This window comes from Penaeus japonicus, unplaced genomic scaffold (assembly GCF_977035675.1).
Source record: "Penaeus japonicus unplaced genomic scaffold, GWHDUDI00000001_assembly GWHDUDI00000037, whole genome shotgun sequence".
Lineage (NCBI taxonomy): Eukaryota > Metazoa > Arthropoda > Malacostraca > Decapoda > Penaeidae > Penaeus > Penaeus japonicus.
In genome coordinates this window covers 13,472,589-13,487,588 of record NW_028234439.1, presented here as the reverse complement: position 1 = coordinate 13,487,588, position 15,000 = coordinate 13,472,589, and the positions used below count along the sequence as shown (strand labels likewise).

Below are 15,000 nucleotides of genomic sequence, written 5' to 3'. Positions count from 1 at the left end.
GGGGAGGGTATAAAAGAATAAAAGAAGGAAACACTAAGATAGAATTAAAAATAAACGAAAAAAATATGACAGTTCTACCAGCATCTCGATCTAAACAGGCGCTGAGTTAGATTTACTTCAATTATCATTAATCTGTGCATCGAGAGGTGAAAATATTTTGCAAAGCGACCAAGTTACCGATCTTTCAGTTCATGTGTGTGTTTTTGAGTGTGTGTGTGTGTGTGCAGGTGTGTATATCTGTGTGTGTGTGTGTGCGTGTGCGTGTGCGTGTGTGTGTGTGTGTGTGTGTGTGTGTGTGTGTGTGTGTGTGTGTGTATGTGTATGTGTGTGTGTGTGAGAGAGAGAGAGAGAGAATGTGTGTGTGTGCAATAAGCCACTTAGAAGTGTTGATGGAAAAAAAAGGGAATTTGTTTGCTAAGCTTTAACAACAGAAAGATGATCTGTGCTATTTTTCGGTTTCTGTTATTTTTCCAAGACCACCCACTCTTTCTTAAAAGTCAACGAGCGGGAGAGCATTTTCTCTTTTATAAGTGAGCGTTTTTACAGTATAGTTCTTTCTAAGATTACCCCTTTGTTGTTCTGCTGCCTTCAGTTCCGAGTGTCAACATTCGGAAAAAATATGCTTGTGATTAAGAAGTCTACGCGTAAAAAATAAATACGAAAATATGGGCACAAACTCTCAGGAATTGTAACTTTAGGAAGGTATGTATTTGAATACACAAAAGTTACGATTTTATTTTATTTTTCTTCATATAGAATTAATTAAGGAATACAACTGTAAACTGCACCACACACACACACACACACAAATACACACATACACAAACACACAAACAAACACACACACATACACAAACAAACAAACAAACACACACACACTCACACCGGAATCATGAAATAAGATAAATTTTAAAACCAAAATGTCAGTAGCTTGTGCCAGTTGATCTCTTGAAATGATCATCACATCCATATTCATCGAAATTGTTATACATCTTGTAATATATAAAAGGCGTCTTTTGTAGCGTACGGAACTAGGAACGTGTTCCATATTTTAGAACAGCTGTTATCAAGTGAACAACTTCGATTACACAATGTCACCCGTAAAGGGAAGAGTTTACGTAATATAAGTGATAATATTAACGCACCGCCGAAAGGTAGCTAAAGTCGACCAGTTATTACCTGGCAATACCTATGCTGACATTTTGGATGGCCATCTTTACTTTCATTGAACTGGCAAGACTTAAGATGCTTCGTCAGAGAATGATAACCAGCATAGAAAATTCAAAGACAAATGTAAGAATTAGGTCACAGGATAATGATATACAAAACAGTAAGACCCAAGTAACATGTAACACCTTTCAATGAAAAATAAAAGGATAGACTAAAATCTCAAAAATGCTCAGTCAGCCGTACCGAAAAATGGCAAATCCTCCAAAAATAAGACAATCTTGACCTAGTTCTGTTGATCTTGAGAAGTATGACAAAACTGTATCAAGGTCAGTATTCACGTGGCCAAGCGGTGCCATGGTCATAGGAAATTACACAAGCTGGTGTTAAAATACGTCGTCTTTAGTGATGCTCCACTTAGATGTGTCCCCTAAAAAGTACAGTATAATGGGTAGCGTAATATCTATTTACAACATCAATGTAACTCACAGCTTGGTCTCTTTATAGCATTCTGTTGATGATTACTACTTGATTTTAGTGCTGTTTGATAAACAATTTATAATATAGTATATGCTACTTTTAATGTAATTTTGACAAAGTGACGCTCTACCATGATTTTGAACCTATTAGACTATTTCAAGACGCTTATATTCTATGACGTATTACCCGGTAATTTAAACTGATATATGTGGGGTAGGAACTGAGCGAAAACGAAGAGGATTTTGCATGAAGCTTCCCTATGGTAACTGTGGCAGCATCACTCACGGTTCGCAAGTATTATTTCATCAGTGATACATACGGCCAAACATACTTCATGTCAGCCTATAAAAATAAACACAAGCTTGAGCGAATGCTTTCCCATTACTGATCATGAATATGTGGAATCCACAATCGGTTTATACTGATGACGCGTACATTTTCTGTATCAACATATTTTGATGAAATATCTACAAGTGACAGCAATATTGAGTGTTATTACATATTCTTTTGGATTCACAATGTTGTTTATGTGAGTAGAGTCATAATTCATGAGGGGGTCCCTCTAAACGTTCGTTCGCTCAGATGGGGGAACGGAGGTCAGTGGAAAACGATCAAGAGGAAGAATGGCTGTTTGCCATACACACACACACACACACACACACACACACACACATATATATATATATATATATATATATATATATATATATATATATATATATATTATATATATATTTATATATATATATATATATATATATATATATAATATATATATATATATATATATATATATATACATATACATGTATATATATATTTATATATACATATATATAATATTTACATACATACAAATATTTACCTCCCTGACCGGGACTCGAACCCGCGCCGTAAGATCGACAGGCCTGTCGATCTTACGGCGCGGGTTCGAGTCCCGGTCAGGGAGATTTACATACATATTTACACATTTATGCATATATATATACATATATACATACATATCTATACATATATACATAAATATGTATATATATCTATATACATATATACATATACATATATATATACATATACATATACATATACATATATATATATATATACATATATACATACATACATATATCTACATATACATATATATATATATATATATATATATATATATATATACATATATCCATACATATATATAAATATATACATAAATATATACATATATACATATGTATATATATCTATATATCTAATATATATATATATATATATATATATATATATATATATATACATATATATATATATATATATATATACATATATATATATATAAATACACAAAGAGGGAGGGGCAGTACCACACTGATAAAAGAACGTACATTGAGGGGAGGGTCAAACAAAAACAAATGGGGAGGTGCGGGGTTCATAAATCCAAAATTTTGGGCAAGATTTTTTAAAAATGACCCCTTGTTTTGCTGTTACCCATTCCAAGTTCATTGCATTCTTTTTCAACTTATTCTTTAAAACATTAATGACATCAATCATCTTACATCACTTATTACTTTCAATTAATATATTCCTTACATCTTATAATAGTCAGCAGCTTGTAAAAGTGTTCAATAACATGGCTCCTTTCTTGAATGTGTCAAATCTTTTTTTTCTTCTGTTTAGTCGACACTCCAAATAATTATAATAGCAGACTTCTTGTGCAGGAATTCAGGCAGAAGGATGCATTGTAGGGCATTTTTTTTGAATTGTCTTCAGATATCGATTCCAAACAGGGAATGGCTATAAATATCCTGTTAGATTCCTTATTCCTGACATTGAAATGGCCACCCCTTTGGCTGTATGTCTACTCTAAATCATTTTCTATTTGAATTGCATAAGATATTTGGAAAGATATATATAGACAAAAGTACTATATATCAAAAAAGTAATTAGGGTCTCATCAAAGCAGATACCCCTGAAAATTCACTGAGTTTTATTAGAGCCAATATACACAAGATTAAAATTTATTAGAGCTTTTGAGCAGTTACACATGTCTTACACTTTTTGATCATTGTGATTCCTGAAAATTCAAATTTGTGAAAATAAACCCAAAAATATTTATAAGTATATTCCACCCCCCATTTTTGTATATAGCACAAACTTTTTACTTACAGTAACATGGGAGAAATCATATTTGTATAGTTAGTAGATTTATGCAGGTCATTACTGAAATCACCATTTTTTAATAATTGCATACACTGTTTGCAACAACAGCTCATCACATTTTATGAACAAATTGGTAAGTGGATTTTGCATATTTAAAACAACCAACAAAAACATTTATTTCTCTTTTATTAAATAATTGTACAGTGTTACCATACAGAACCCTTAACATTTGCTCCTATATTTAAAAGATCATTTTGAACAATGATTTTAATTACTTATCCTTTGTGATTTGCACATTTTAAAACTTCATACCAAGTAGCTGCCTGCAATGTGGCCACAATCTCCAGACTTTTAGACTGTCTTAAAACTTTGGTTTTAGCATTGCAGAAGGATATATATTCATATATTTTCTATGAACCTATACGACATTCGTTTCCTAATAAATTACTAAACTATAAAAGTAAAAGTTTTGTGAGGCACTTTTAAGTGAAGAGACAACGATAAATGCAAAAGGCACTACAATGGAAGGGCATACTGCAATGAATTAGATTTATCATTTAAAAAGAAAAGGAGCACGCTTTCATATTTGGTGTATGAAAAGAAAAGTTTTTTTTTTCTTTTTCGTAAAATTTAACAGATTAGTAAAGCTTTCAACAGATTCCAACTTGATAAATGTGGAACTTTGTATAATAAAAGTTTTAGAGTCATTAAAATAAGAGGGATAACCCTGTAGGCATTTAGTATATGACAAAACTATATAATAAGATTTAAGGGGTGACAGCACCAACTATGAACTATGTACACATTTAATACACATTATATTGACGGAAAAAAATTCACTAAAAATTGGCACATTCACACTGGATTATCCAGCAAGTCTATTCTACCAATACTATTATTGTTACAGTTACATACTCGAGAAGCATATAACTACAAGCATCATATTAATTACAAAAAATGTAAAAAAAAAAATGAACGGAAATAAAAAAAGAAATAGATACATTGAGAACCTAACATAAAATGCATTATGAACACATCTAAAAGAAAAGCTAATGATTATTCAATATTGTTCACTGACAAGACTACTATCAACCATCGTCATTACTCTAATTCAGATTACACTCCTCTCTCTGCAGAGATTCAAACTTAGCGATGAGATCATAGCTTAGCGGCACTTTACTTGCCGCCACCATACATGGGGTTCTTGAATGTGGATGTGGCCTGCTTGTAGATGGGATTCTCGCCCTGTAAGAGAGAGAGGGAGAAAACAAGGGGTGAGTGGGCATGTAAATTGTGAAAAAGGGTAAAGAAGAAGAAGAAGAAGAAGAAGAAGAAAGACACAGGAGAAATGAATTTTAACTAAAAAGAATTTTAATGAAAATGAGGATTTTTGAACATATATATTTCTCATTTGGTTTGCAACATGAGTGAATTTGCTCAATTCTCTACTTACAGTATCCCACTTGGCCATCATGCGCTCCTTCTCGAAGCGTGCGAACTCCCTTCTGTCGTGAATAGTTGTCAGAACCTTCCACATGATGAGCAATGCCAAGCCGACAGCAACAATGGCTCCAATGACACCCAAGACAATGCCTGTCGTGAGGGTGAAAAATATTGTAAAGAGGACAAAATACGAAAGTACGGTTGCAATGTTATCTATGAATAGGAGTAATGCATGATGATATTTACAATCATTTTCCCTATCACTTTCAATGGGTCAAGCAAAATGTGCCTGTGTTGAAATGATAATTTTTACTATAAACACTGAAGTACACTGACCCCTGACCTCTTCCCTCAATACTCAGTATGTGTTCCCTCAAAGGCACAAGACAAAAACTTACCGAGGATGTCTAATTTGGGAGGACATTCCAGTGTCTGCTGTACACGTACAACAGGCTCCTTATTTTCGTCGTATCCATAAACAAAGGTGAAGCGGCAATCGTTCTCATCAAAGAAGGTGCACAGACGTTCCCCTTCATTTTCCACTGGAAGCAGTGATTAATCATTATGTAAACATTCTTATATGATACTAGTGCCTGTTAGATATTTCTTAACTAAAGCAAGAACTAACTTAAACTAGTTAAACTATGTTAAAATAAAATGTTATACAACTAATGAACTTTGAAGATCATTATTACTGGTACTATGACTAACTAGCCTTAGAGGTATATTATGTATGAGTATCAACATAGGTTTAAATAAAATATGTATCTATGCATATAAAAAAATGCACACATATGTTCATACTTTTCTTGTTTTCTAGAATATAAATTATTAATATATCTGTTCAGCGTCATGAAGAAAACTCAATTTCAAAACTGAAACTACCCAAATTTATATTAATCCTTTCTAAATACCATTAACAGGAACTACAAAAAAATCAAGCACTTATTTAAGAGCAAACTACAAACACTACTTATAGCAAAATCTTAAGTCTCTATATCCATCAATGTCTCTCTATTACTTTGTGCCTTAAATTAATCACAGGACCGATATGGAGTGTACTTATAACTGTGTCAGCATGTGCACATGTTAAAATAAAGCTTCTAAAAATAACTTGATAACATATATATATATTTTTTTTTACCAGAGTGCTACTGTATTTCTTTTCAATACAAACATATGGAGGAGGAGGAGGAGGAGGAGGAGGAGGAGGAGGAGGAGGAGAAGAAAATCTCTGTCTCACACTTACACTCACACTGACTCTGACTCCCACACTCACATGTTTCTCTCTCTTAAGGTCCTGTTTCTTTCCATATCAGACTCAAATAGTTTTTTCATAATCGAAAGACTTGAGAATATAGAGACAAAATGGATTATTATAAGAAATCTGAGAGCCATTTAAAAACTATGAATGAAAAAAAAAAGGATTTCTTTTTCCTTAAATAATAAAAACTAAAAATAAAAATTAGTGCATAACTGCAGGCAATTTACTCTGTCACACTCCACAGAAAAACAAGATTTGCAAACCATGAGAATAAATTTATATCTGGAGCCAAAGCCAAACTTAGGCGACATTTAATGAATGTGCATTTCTGTTTTTGTTTTTTGTTTTCAACTGTATAACAGCTATTTTCCGTGATCTCTAGCTGAAACCTGAGCATCTGAAGCTACACTGAATTTCATAGATTGTGCTACAGAACAGATTATCTTATTCATAATTCAATCAAACTTCATGATTAGTCACCAAATTTCATAATGATTCTTTTCTATATCAATTAATCATTAACCCTTCAAGGACATAATATAGCAATTGTCATTCTCAGGATTAAACAAGTTGAAGTCACCTAAAAAATTGTGTCCAAATAATCCATATCATAAAATGTCAAACTTTAATCATCCAAGTTTAAATAATTGTGAACTAAAGTAGAAAAAACTTTTTTTTTTCATCAATAACTGAACTGCGACATCCTTGAAGAGTTACACAGGGATTTTCATATAAATTCTAATTCCAAAATCAACTAAAATGCACATACAATCAACTGATATAACCTTCCTTTTGTCTTTACCAAATTAATTATATTCTTTACTTAACAGACCTTTATTACACCAAACTTAGAAATTAACTGCAGAAACCAAATCTTCAGCAAGCATTATGTACTACTAAACATACATATTTCATGCCATAAACATCTTAGTTAATCAAATCAATCTGCTAGACCTCCATTTCCCACTTTCATAGGTTGGTCCTGCAAAGCTTATTAAATGTTCAAATTTAAAAAAATACATAATTAGATCAATGAATATCATAAAGAGATTAGAAATGCATGTCACACAAACATATTGCACAGTACAAGAATGGTGTTACTGTGCCAATGCCAGATCGTCTGCTGTCCATCTCAGTACCTTCAACCCAGTTAGTAACATTAATAGTATAGTTGCCAATGGCTCTGTCAGTTATGCTGCTGTAGAGGAGGGAGCAGCTTTCACAGAGCTCAGGATCTTCCGCCAAAGGGCCCGTCTCGTAAACACGACACTGTACACACTCCTTAAAGTCCTGGCACTTGAAGTCAGTGCCACACAGCTACAAGGAAATATAGGCAGGCTTTAAATAATAACTAGGCATGGTAAAATGAATAAAAAGGGGAACAAATAAAAAAAATAAAAATAAGGTACCTGCCAGCATTAGAACCTTCCAATGCTTCCGCTTCACTCTACTGACAGGAAGGATACATTAGGATATTAATGACCAGCTTTAAGTACAAGAGTCTTTGCCAGAAACAGTTCTTTGTTATGAGCTGGCAAAAATTCTGTTACTTTTAGCTGTCACTAGTGGGGAAAAAACCTGAAGCCTCACCTTCAGCTACTGGTACAGGTGTGGAGTTGAAAGTAGTGCAGTTCGCTTTGCACTCCTCGACGGTGAATTCACCAGTCTCAAACACCTGGCACTGTACACACGCCTTGTATGCAATGCATTTGCCCTTGCATGTCTGGGGTGGATGCACATAGGAGGAGAACCCAATTTTATATATGAAAGTATGCCTATGTAGAAAAAAGTGCATGTGTGTGTCTTTGTGTGAATAATTTAAATATTTGGACTGTTTTTTTAACATATCCCATATTTGCATGCAACTTGTTATCAATAAATCATGGTTATATGAATGTTGATACAGTATGACACTGATAAACAAGATTTAAAACATTAAGTGAAAAATTAAAACAGCAGTCCAGCAAATTTACTACACAGTATGATGCTTACATAATGAATAACAAAAATTTAAAGCAATTGATTGAAAATAGTGTTGGAGGGAGTTAAGCTTTTAATTCTTGACACAAAATTTGGTATTAGAAAAAGAAATAGAATTACTAAAAAAAGATAAAAGTAGTTTTTCAATTAAAGCATTATTTTTTTTTTTACCAAATCAAACACAGTCATCACTTCTCTCTAATGAAAGTGATGTGGAGGGTAAAACTCAATTCTAAACTACTAAATACACATACTTGTTCATTTTGCATTTCAAACACACACTACTATGATTAAGACGTGATTGTAACATCCAGAAGTAACACTGAGAGAGAACTAAAAGGTTCGCACTTTGCATGAACGAAGCAAACATGTGCAACTTGACTCCTTGTTTGCATCCCCTGAATATGTTCCACCACCAAACAACAATCCCATCAACAAAAGGGTATCTTCCAAAAAAACAGCAATCAATTATGGAGAGTAAGGATAAAATATTGGAATGCCAGATTCAATATATACTGTTGATGTAACAAAACCCACTTAGAGTGAGCAATCATCAAACCCACCCTATATAAATACATGCATTCTCTGTAAGTAGCTGAATATAAATAAGCTATATGCCTAATGAGACTTAGTTTAAACCAGTATTATCTAATTGTATCAAACTATATTTAAATCTTGTTTCATCCAATAATCATCAATAATTCAGCTGACAAGTACACAGAATCAGAAACTGTGGTGGTGGAACATATGTGTAAATACATATAAATAAAAGAGTGAGTCTATTTAACTGGCACAGTGCATTTTCAACTGATATAGTATAAGATATTGATCTAAACACCTAACAAATATCTTTCAGGGAGCATTTCAGTGTACTACAAACTGTGGTCCATGCAGTTTGTAAGTTATAAATTGAAATAATAGTTGCACTGTGGGTTCACTTCAAAAACACCAGGTGGAAATAATAATCAAGAACATAGCATGAGTAGACATCTAACAATGGATAAAAATCCCTTATCATGATATATGTGCAGATATTTGTGTATCTACTGGAAGGTTTCAAAGTACCAAAGTAATGGGATTCTCAAAACAACTAGAGCAGGGATAAAATTTGCAAGAGTAAAATTAACCTGTACCTTTTCATCCTGGTTGAGTGTGCTGTATAACATATACACAAAAATGTAATATCGCTTTGCTTTTGCATAATCATATATCTGTTACCCACACTGTTGTCAGTTTTTAGTATCCTTAATGTAAAATATAATAAAATTTACTAACATCTTCCAGTTTTCATGATTCATGCAAATCAGAGTCTGAAGAATGAACCATATGAAACTCAACCGAAAACTAGATAAAATGGCATGAAATACTTCTGAACTTTTTGCTCTACCTTCTTGGAAATGACTTTGTTATCTACAAAATAGAAAGAACAAGAAAGAGAGAGAAGAATAAATATATTTTTGCTATTTCATTACAAATTGATTGGAATTTGGTAAAAAGAACTTCTTCTATTGAGTAAATCTACTCAAATGAGTAACTGAGCTTATCAATCAATATAAAGCGACACTTACCGGACAGTCCTCACACCATTTGCCTGAATATCTGCCATCAGCTGTCTCGTAGCACTTGCACTGGTTACATTCACATTTTCCTTGGTTTGAACAAATGTCTCCGGTATCTGGAAGCGATAAATATACGGCATGTAAGTGACTGGAATTAAAGGACTGGAAAAGGGGAAGAGCAAGACAAACATAGAATATACCTCCAATTAATTTTGTGATGTCAGAAACCTCCCTCTATTTTCTCCATGCAACATCTGAATAATCAAACTTGGTGTTCTGCAGCAAGATTCAACTATGACAAAATCACTCTGTGAGTAAATGCTTACTTACCAGGGTTTAAGCAATTGTCTTCACTGTCTTCACAATTACAAGCCTCTCCAGTCCAGCCTGGCTTGCATTTGCATTCATTGCAGACACATTCACCATGATCAGGTCCTGAGCACAGAAGTCCATTGTGACGATCGCAAAGGAAGTTGGTGCACTCGCAGAACTTTCCACTTACTACCTGTATACAGTAAATTTTCATTGTGCAATAAAATGAAACTTGTGGATTGTGCATATATGTATAGGTAACATCTAAAAATCAATATAACTTCTTGTCTACTATGATCAAAAGATCAAACTTAAGCAATGTATGGATAGCACACCTTTATTTTTTTCTTTTCATCATTTGGCATGGCTGTATCATTTTAACTAGATTTATAAAATGAATTGCAAATTATTGTATAAGGGCATTCAAATGAAAGAATAAATAAATAAATAAATAAATAATCTGGAGGTGAAAAGAGATGCATAATTCAACAGGCTAAACAAAGCAAACTAGTCTTACCTCTTCAGAGTGATCTCTCTCATTACACTTGCACTCTCCACAAGTGCAGGTGCCTCGGCCACTGCAAATGGCTGATGTGTTAGTCTCTCGGCAGCTGGAGTCATCGTAGTCACCTGTTGCCAAGGGAGTGTTTGAGCCACACTCACAATTGCTGCCAAAGAAGCCTTCGTCACAGTTGCAAACACCACATTGGTAGGTACCTTGGAAGTTGCACTGCTCAGCTCCAATGATGTAGCCCTGTGGAAAAAAATAACTTTAAATACTGGATCCTCAAAAGATACTTACATTTATGTGTATACATATAACAAAATGTGCATAAGTATAGTATACAAATGTAAATTATATTTGTATATTTACAGTAAATGATAAACAATATTTAAAAAAATCAGTATCAATAAAAAAACATTTGATTTCTTACAGGGTCTCCAGGGCGCTCACACTGACAATCGCAAAGCATTGTAAGGTCAATGGTGAGGTTCTCTCTCAAACCAACTGGATAAATGCCAATGAGCTGCCTCCAATCCTCACGATTTTCGGGACACTTCTCAACCTGGTAAATAATCACAGATTCTCATTACAACAAGATTGTGTATGTAAATTGAGCAAAATGAAAAAAATTATATTTGGTAAGAATAACCAGGCCACAAGTTTTGATACCTGATAATATACATACATACATATATATATATATATATATATATATATATATATATATATATATATATATATATATATATATATATATATATATATATATATATATGGTAAAAAAAAAAAAAAAAAAAATCATGACTTTACAGAACTCTCAAATATTAGAGTCAATTACTTGATGAATGATCAAATCAAATACTTACTGTAACTTCGAGTCTGAATTCCACCTGGTCACCAACTCTCAGTCCCTGGCATACAGGTGTCTCTTTCTCAGTGTTTCCCTTGCACTTTGAGAAGTAGCGGATGTTCACTGGGGCTGTGGCATTGTCTTTGAGCTCAACTTTGCTTGTAATTTTCTTTAAAAAGAAAATGGGGGAAAAATTAATTAAATAAAGAGGATTAATCTTGAGGATATTTACCTGGTTTTACAAACTCTCATGATATTCTAAACCAATGTAAATTGGTATCTTTGCTTTAATGAGATTTACCTTTAAATGAAAATAGTACATTGAACTATTGACAAATATGACACTAAAGTAAATGATGCAGCTAAAAAAAGAAAATTACATTAAAAATACAGCAACTTTAACCTCATGCAGATGGGTGGCAAAACGGATTAAAGCCACGAGTATTTTTGACCACATATGAGGCGTGTAAGGTGCCACTCCTAGTTTAGCTGTTTTACTGAGTGACATTATATGTGACGAAGAGGAGGAGTTCATATAATTCTTCCTAGTTTAGCTGTTTTACTGAGTGACATTATATGTGACGAAGAGGAGGAGTGCATATAATTCTTCCTAGTTTAGCTGTTTTACTGAGTGACATTATATGTGAGGAAGAGGAGTGCATATAATTCTAACGTGTAAAGGACCAGGGGTCTCCCTCATTCCACAACCCTTTTAATGGCAACCCTGCATCATTTACATAGGGCCCGTCCACTGGGGGGTTAAATTACCCTGACCATAAGGGCAATTTCCTTAAACCTTTACACCAAATATACTTACATTATATTCAGCCTTAACCAACTCAACCACATTGGAGGAATTGGCAGTGAGTTCTCCCTGTCCAGAACCTTCGATCATTTGGGAGAGACGAGAATAAACTGAAGACTGCTCTTGTGTCACGGCAAAGATCAAGTTCATCTTATGTTGCTTGGCTACTTGATTAATCTGAAAGAACCGTATATATAATTTCATAAAAGTAGGTAAGGGGGGATCATTTCAATTAACAGAAACTTTCTTACCAAGGAATTATTCTTCTAACTGTAACAAGAGTACCCATAACTTGCTCACCTGTGAAACGGAAGGATAATCCTGAAGGGTGGAGTGTGTGTAATCTCCCTTGTTATTGAGGTGGCACTCTCCATCATTGGGTTTCACAATGCCACCAAGCTGAAACATTTGTATTTGTGAGAATTAAGATAAAAGGATAGAAGAGGGAAAAACTGATGGGAGAAAAAGAAGAAGAGAAGAGAAGATTATAAGAGAGAAAGAGACAAACTGAATAAAGGTGAGACAAAGAGGATATATAAAATAGAATATAATCGAAGAGATAATATGCATATAAAGCACAACTTATAACATCTACCAGCTGTACAAGCAAAAGCTGTATCTACAACTTTCAACTCTCCATACCTTGCCATCTCCAGCATAGTGAAAACCAGCATCTGTCGAGAAGACCAAAAGACGACGGGCTTCAGATCGCCACCTAATCTGGTCCTGACACACAATGGCTTGCATGATAGCATCAAATCCACCTTCTGGAGCATCAAGGTTACCGGACACTGGTGCCTTCTGTACTTCATACTGAAAAGAATAAAATAATGTTTCACTTTTCATCACATTCTATTCTATAATTGCACTCTTAATTATTTCATATGTATTTTTATAATCTACCTCAGATTAATACAGCCAGCAGATTTCACATGATAATTAACAATGGCTCAAAAGATGATATCTTCACACGTACAGCAAAAGCACTGGCATTTGTGGTAAGTGGCAGGGCGTTCTTGAAGCCATAGGGAGCAGCACAGTCACTGCATGGATGGAGAAGTCTGAAAGGAAAGGAAGGATTCATTACCAAACAATGCCAAACTTCATTAAAAAAAAAAAAAAAACTTATAAAGAGGAGAGAATTCAATTTTGGACAAAGGCTCATGACTATAATGCATTTTGCAAGGCTTACCTCTCAGGCACAGTGCTGACGTATGGCATCACAACTTTGTCCACAAAGGAACCAAAGCCAAGTTTGAAATTCTTTGTGATCTTCTGCATCTCTTCTGCTAATTGGATTCCCAACTTGGAGAGTGACTCTTTGTCATCTTCCATAGACTTGGACAAGTCCATGAGATAATAAAGATCAACAGGGTAATCCTCAGCTTGTCTGAAGGTGACCTGCATGCTGTATGCTTCCTCTGTAAAAAAATAATTATACAGTATTAAAAATATGTATATATATATATATATATATATATATATATATATATATATATATATATATATATACACACACAATGGTTAAAGATATAAGATATAAATACAAAAGAAAGATATACTGATTAAAAATAATAAGATCAAATTAAGATTAAAAATCCATTTCAAAATAATATATATTTCAAAATAACTTGACTAATTTTAAGACTGCAAAAACAGCTTTCTTTCAATCTCCCTTCAAGTCTATTATATAGATGACCATTTTCTATACAGAATATGGGAAAATAAAAGATAGAAAACTTGTAAGAATGCTAACATAAAATCTCTTGAAAAAGAAAATCTTTTGAACTGAAATGGAATGGTTCATCAAGAAGGATAAAAGAAGGCTGCTAAAATAAGTTATCCACCTATACAAGATATCATAAATAAATGGTCTTAAGAGAAGGTTAATAGATATATTTTCATATATAAGTTTGTTTGAGGAGGTCATATCACACCAAAGTACTAATAATATTTCTAAAGGTAGAGCAAGGAGGCCAAGATATTTATAAAGTGAGTCATACTGTAAACATCTACAGAATCCACAGGGGAAAAAAAAGGATGAAACCTACGGACTCTTAGCTTCATCTGTACTCTCTGAGGTTTGATCTGCACGACAGCATCTTCAGAACTGCTGCTACTGATGCTCACGCCACTGGCGCTGGCACTTCCGCCTGCCAGCACGCCTGCAGCTGTCAGGTCATTGTTCACAATGTTTTCAAAGTAGTTGCCCGGTTCGTCGATGTACAGCCTGCCGCACTGTGTTCGCCACTCGGTAGCTAGTTCATCTGTTCGCTTGATGCATCGTGAGAGTCCTTTGCCATTCTCATTTGTAAAGTTCTATGGAATAGGAAATAAACATGCACACAAATGTAAGAATAGATTAAGTCAATATATCTGCTGTAGCTTAACCAGAGCTAAACTAGCTGTATTATTACCAATCACCACTTAATCATCTATGAGTGTCAACAATTAACACCAGAAAGAAAATTTTAAAAA

The 15,000-nt window shown here is 33.8% G+C and overlaps 1 protein-coding gene across 12 annotated transcripts in view; it reads right to left on the bottom strand.

Annotated features, from left to right (window-relative positions):
• Positions 1-3,973: 3,973 nt before the first annotated feature.
• The window catches only part of mys (position-specific antigen beta subunit myospheroid), a 19,028-nt gene continuing 8,001 nt past the window's right edge, over positions 3,974-15,000 (bottom strand). For 6 of the 12 annotated variants that reach the window (XM_086532280.1, XM_086532282.1, XM_086532281.1 and 3 more), the window contains exons 3-17: positions 14,574-14,841; positions 13,715-13,943; positions 13,499-13,583; positions 13,165-13,335; positions 12,823-12,921; positions 12,535-12,699; positions 11,734-11,886; positions 11,298-11,429; positions 10,880-11,116; positions 10,381-10,555; positions 10,060-10,166; positions 8,102-8,234; positions 5,646-5,789; positions 5,258-5,397; positions 3,974-5,049 (exon numbers count right to left, since the gene is read on the bottom strand). In XM_086532280.1, coding sequence (XP_086388406.1) covers positions 4,981-5,049; positions 5,258-5,397; positions 5,646-5,789; positions 8,102-8,234; positions 10,060-10,166; positions 10,381-10,555; positions 10,880-11,116; positions 11,298-11,429; positions 11,734-11,886; positions 12,535-12,699; positions 12,823-12,921; positions 13,165-13,335; positions 13,499-13,583; positions 13,715-13,943; positions 14,574-14,841 — 2,307 coding nt within the window. In that variant the 3' untranslated portion in view covers positions 3,974-4,980. Of the gene's footprint in view, positions 5,050-5,257; positions 5,398-5,645; positions 5,790-7,650; positions 7,829-8,101; positions 8,235-10,059; positions 10,167-10,380; positions 10,556-10,879; positions 11,117-11,297; positions 11,430-11,733; positions 11,887-12,534; positions 12,700-12,822; positions 12,922-13,164; positions 13,336-13,498; positions 13,584-13,714; positions 13,944-14,573; positions 14,842-15,000 lie in introns of all 12 variants that reach the window. The other 6 variants (XM_086532274.1, XM_086532276.1, XM_086532275.1 and 3 more) reach the window with 1 other exon arrangement.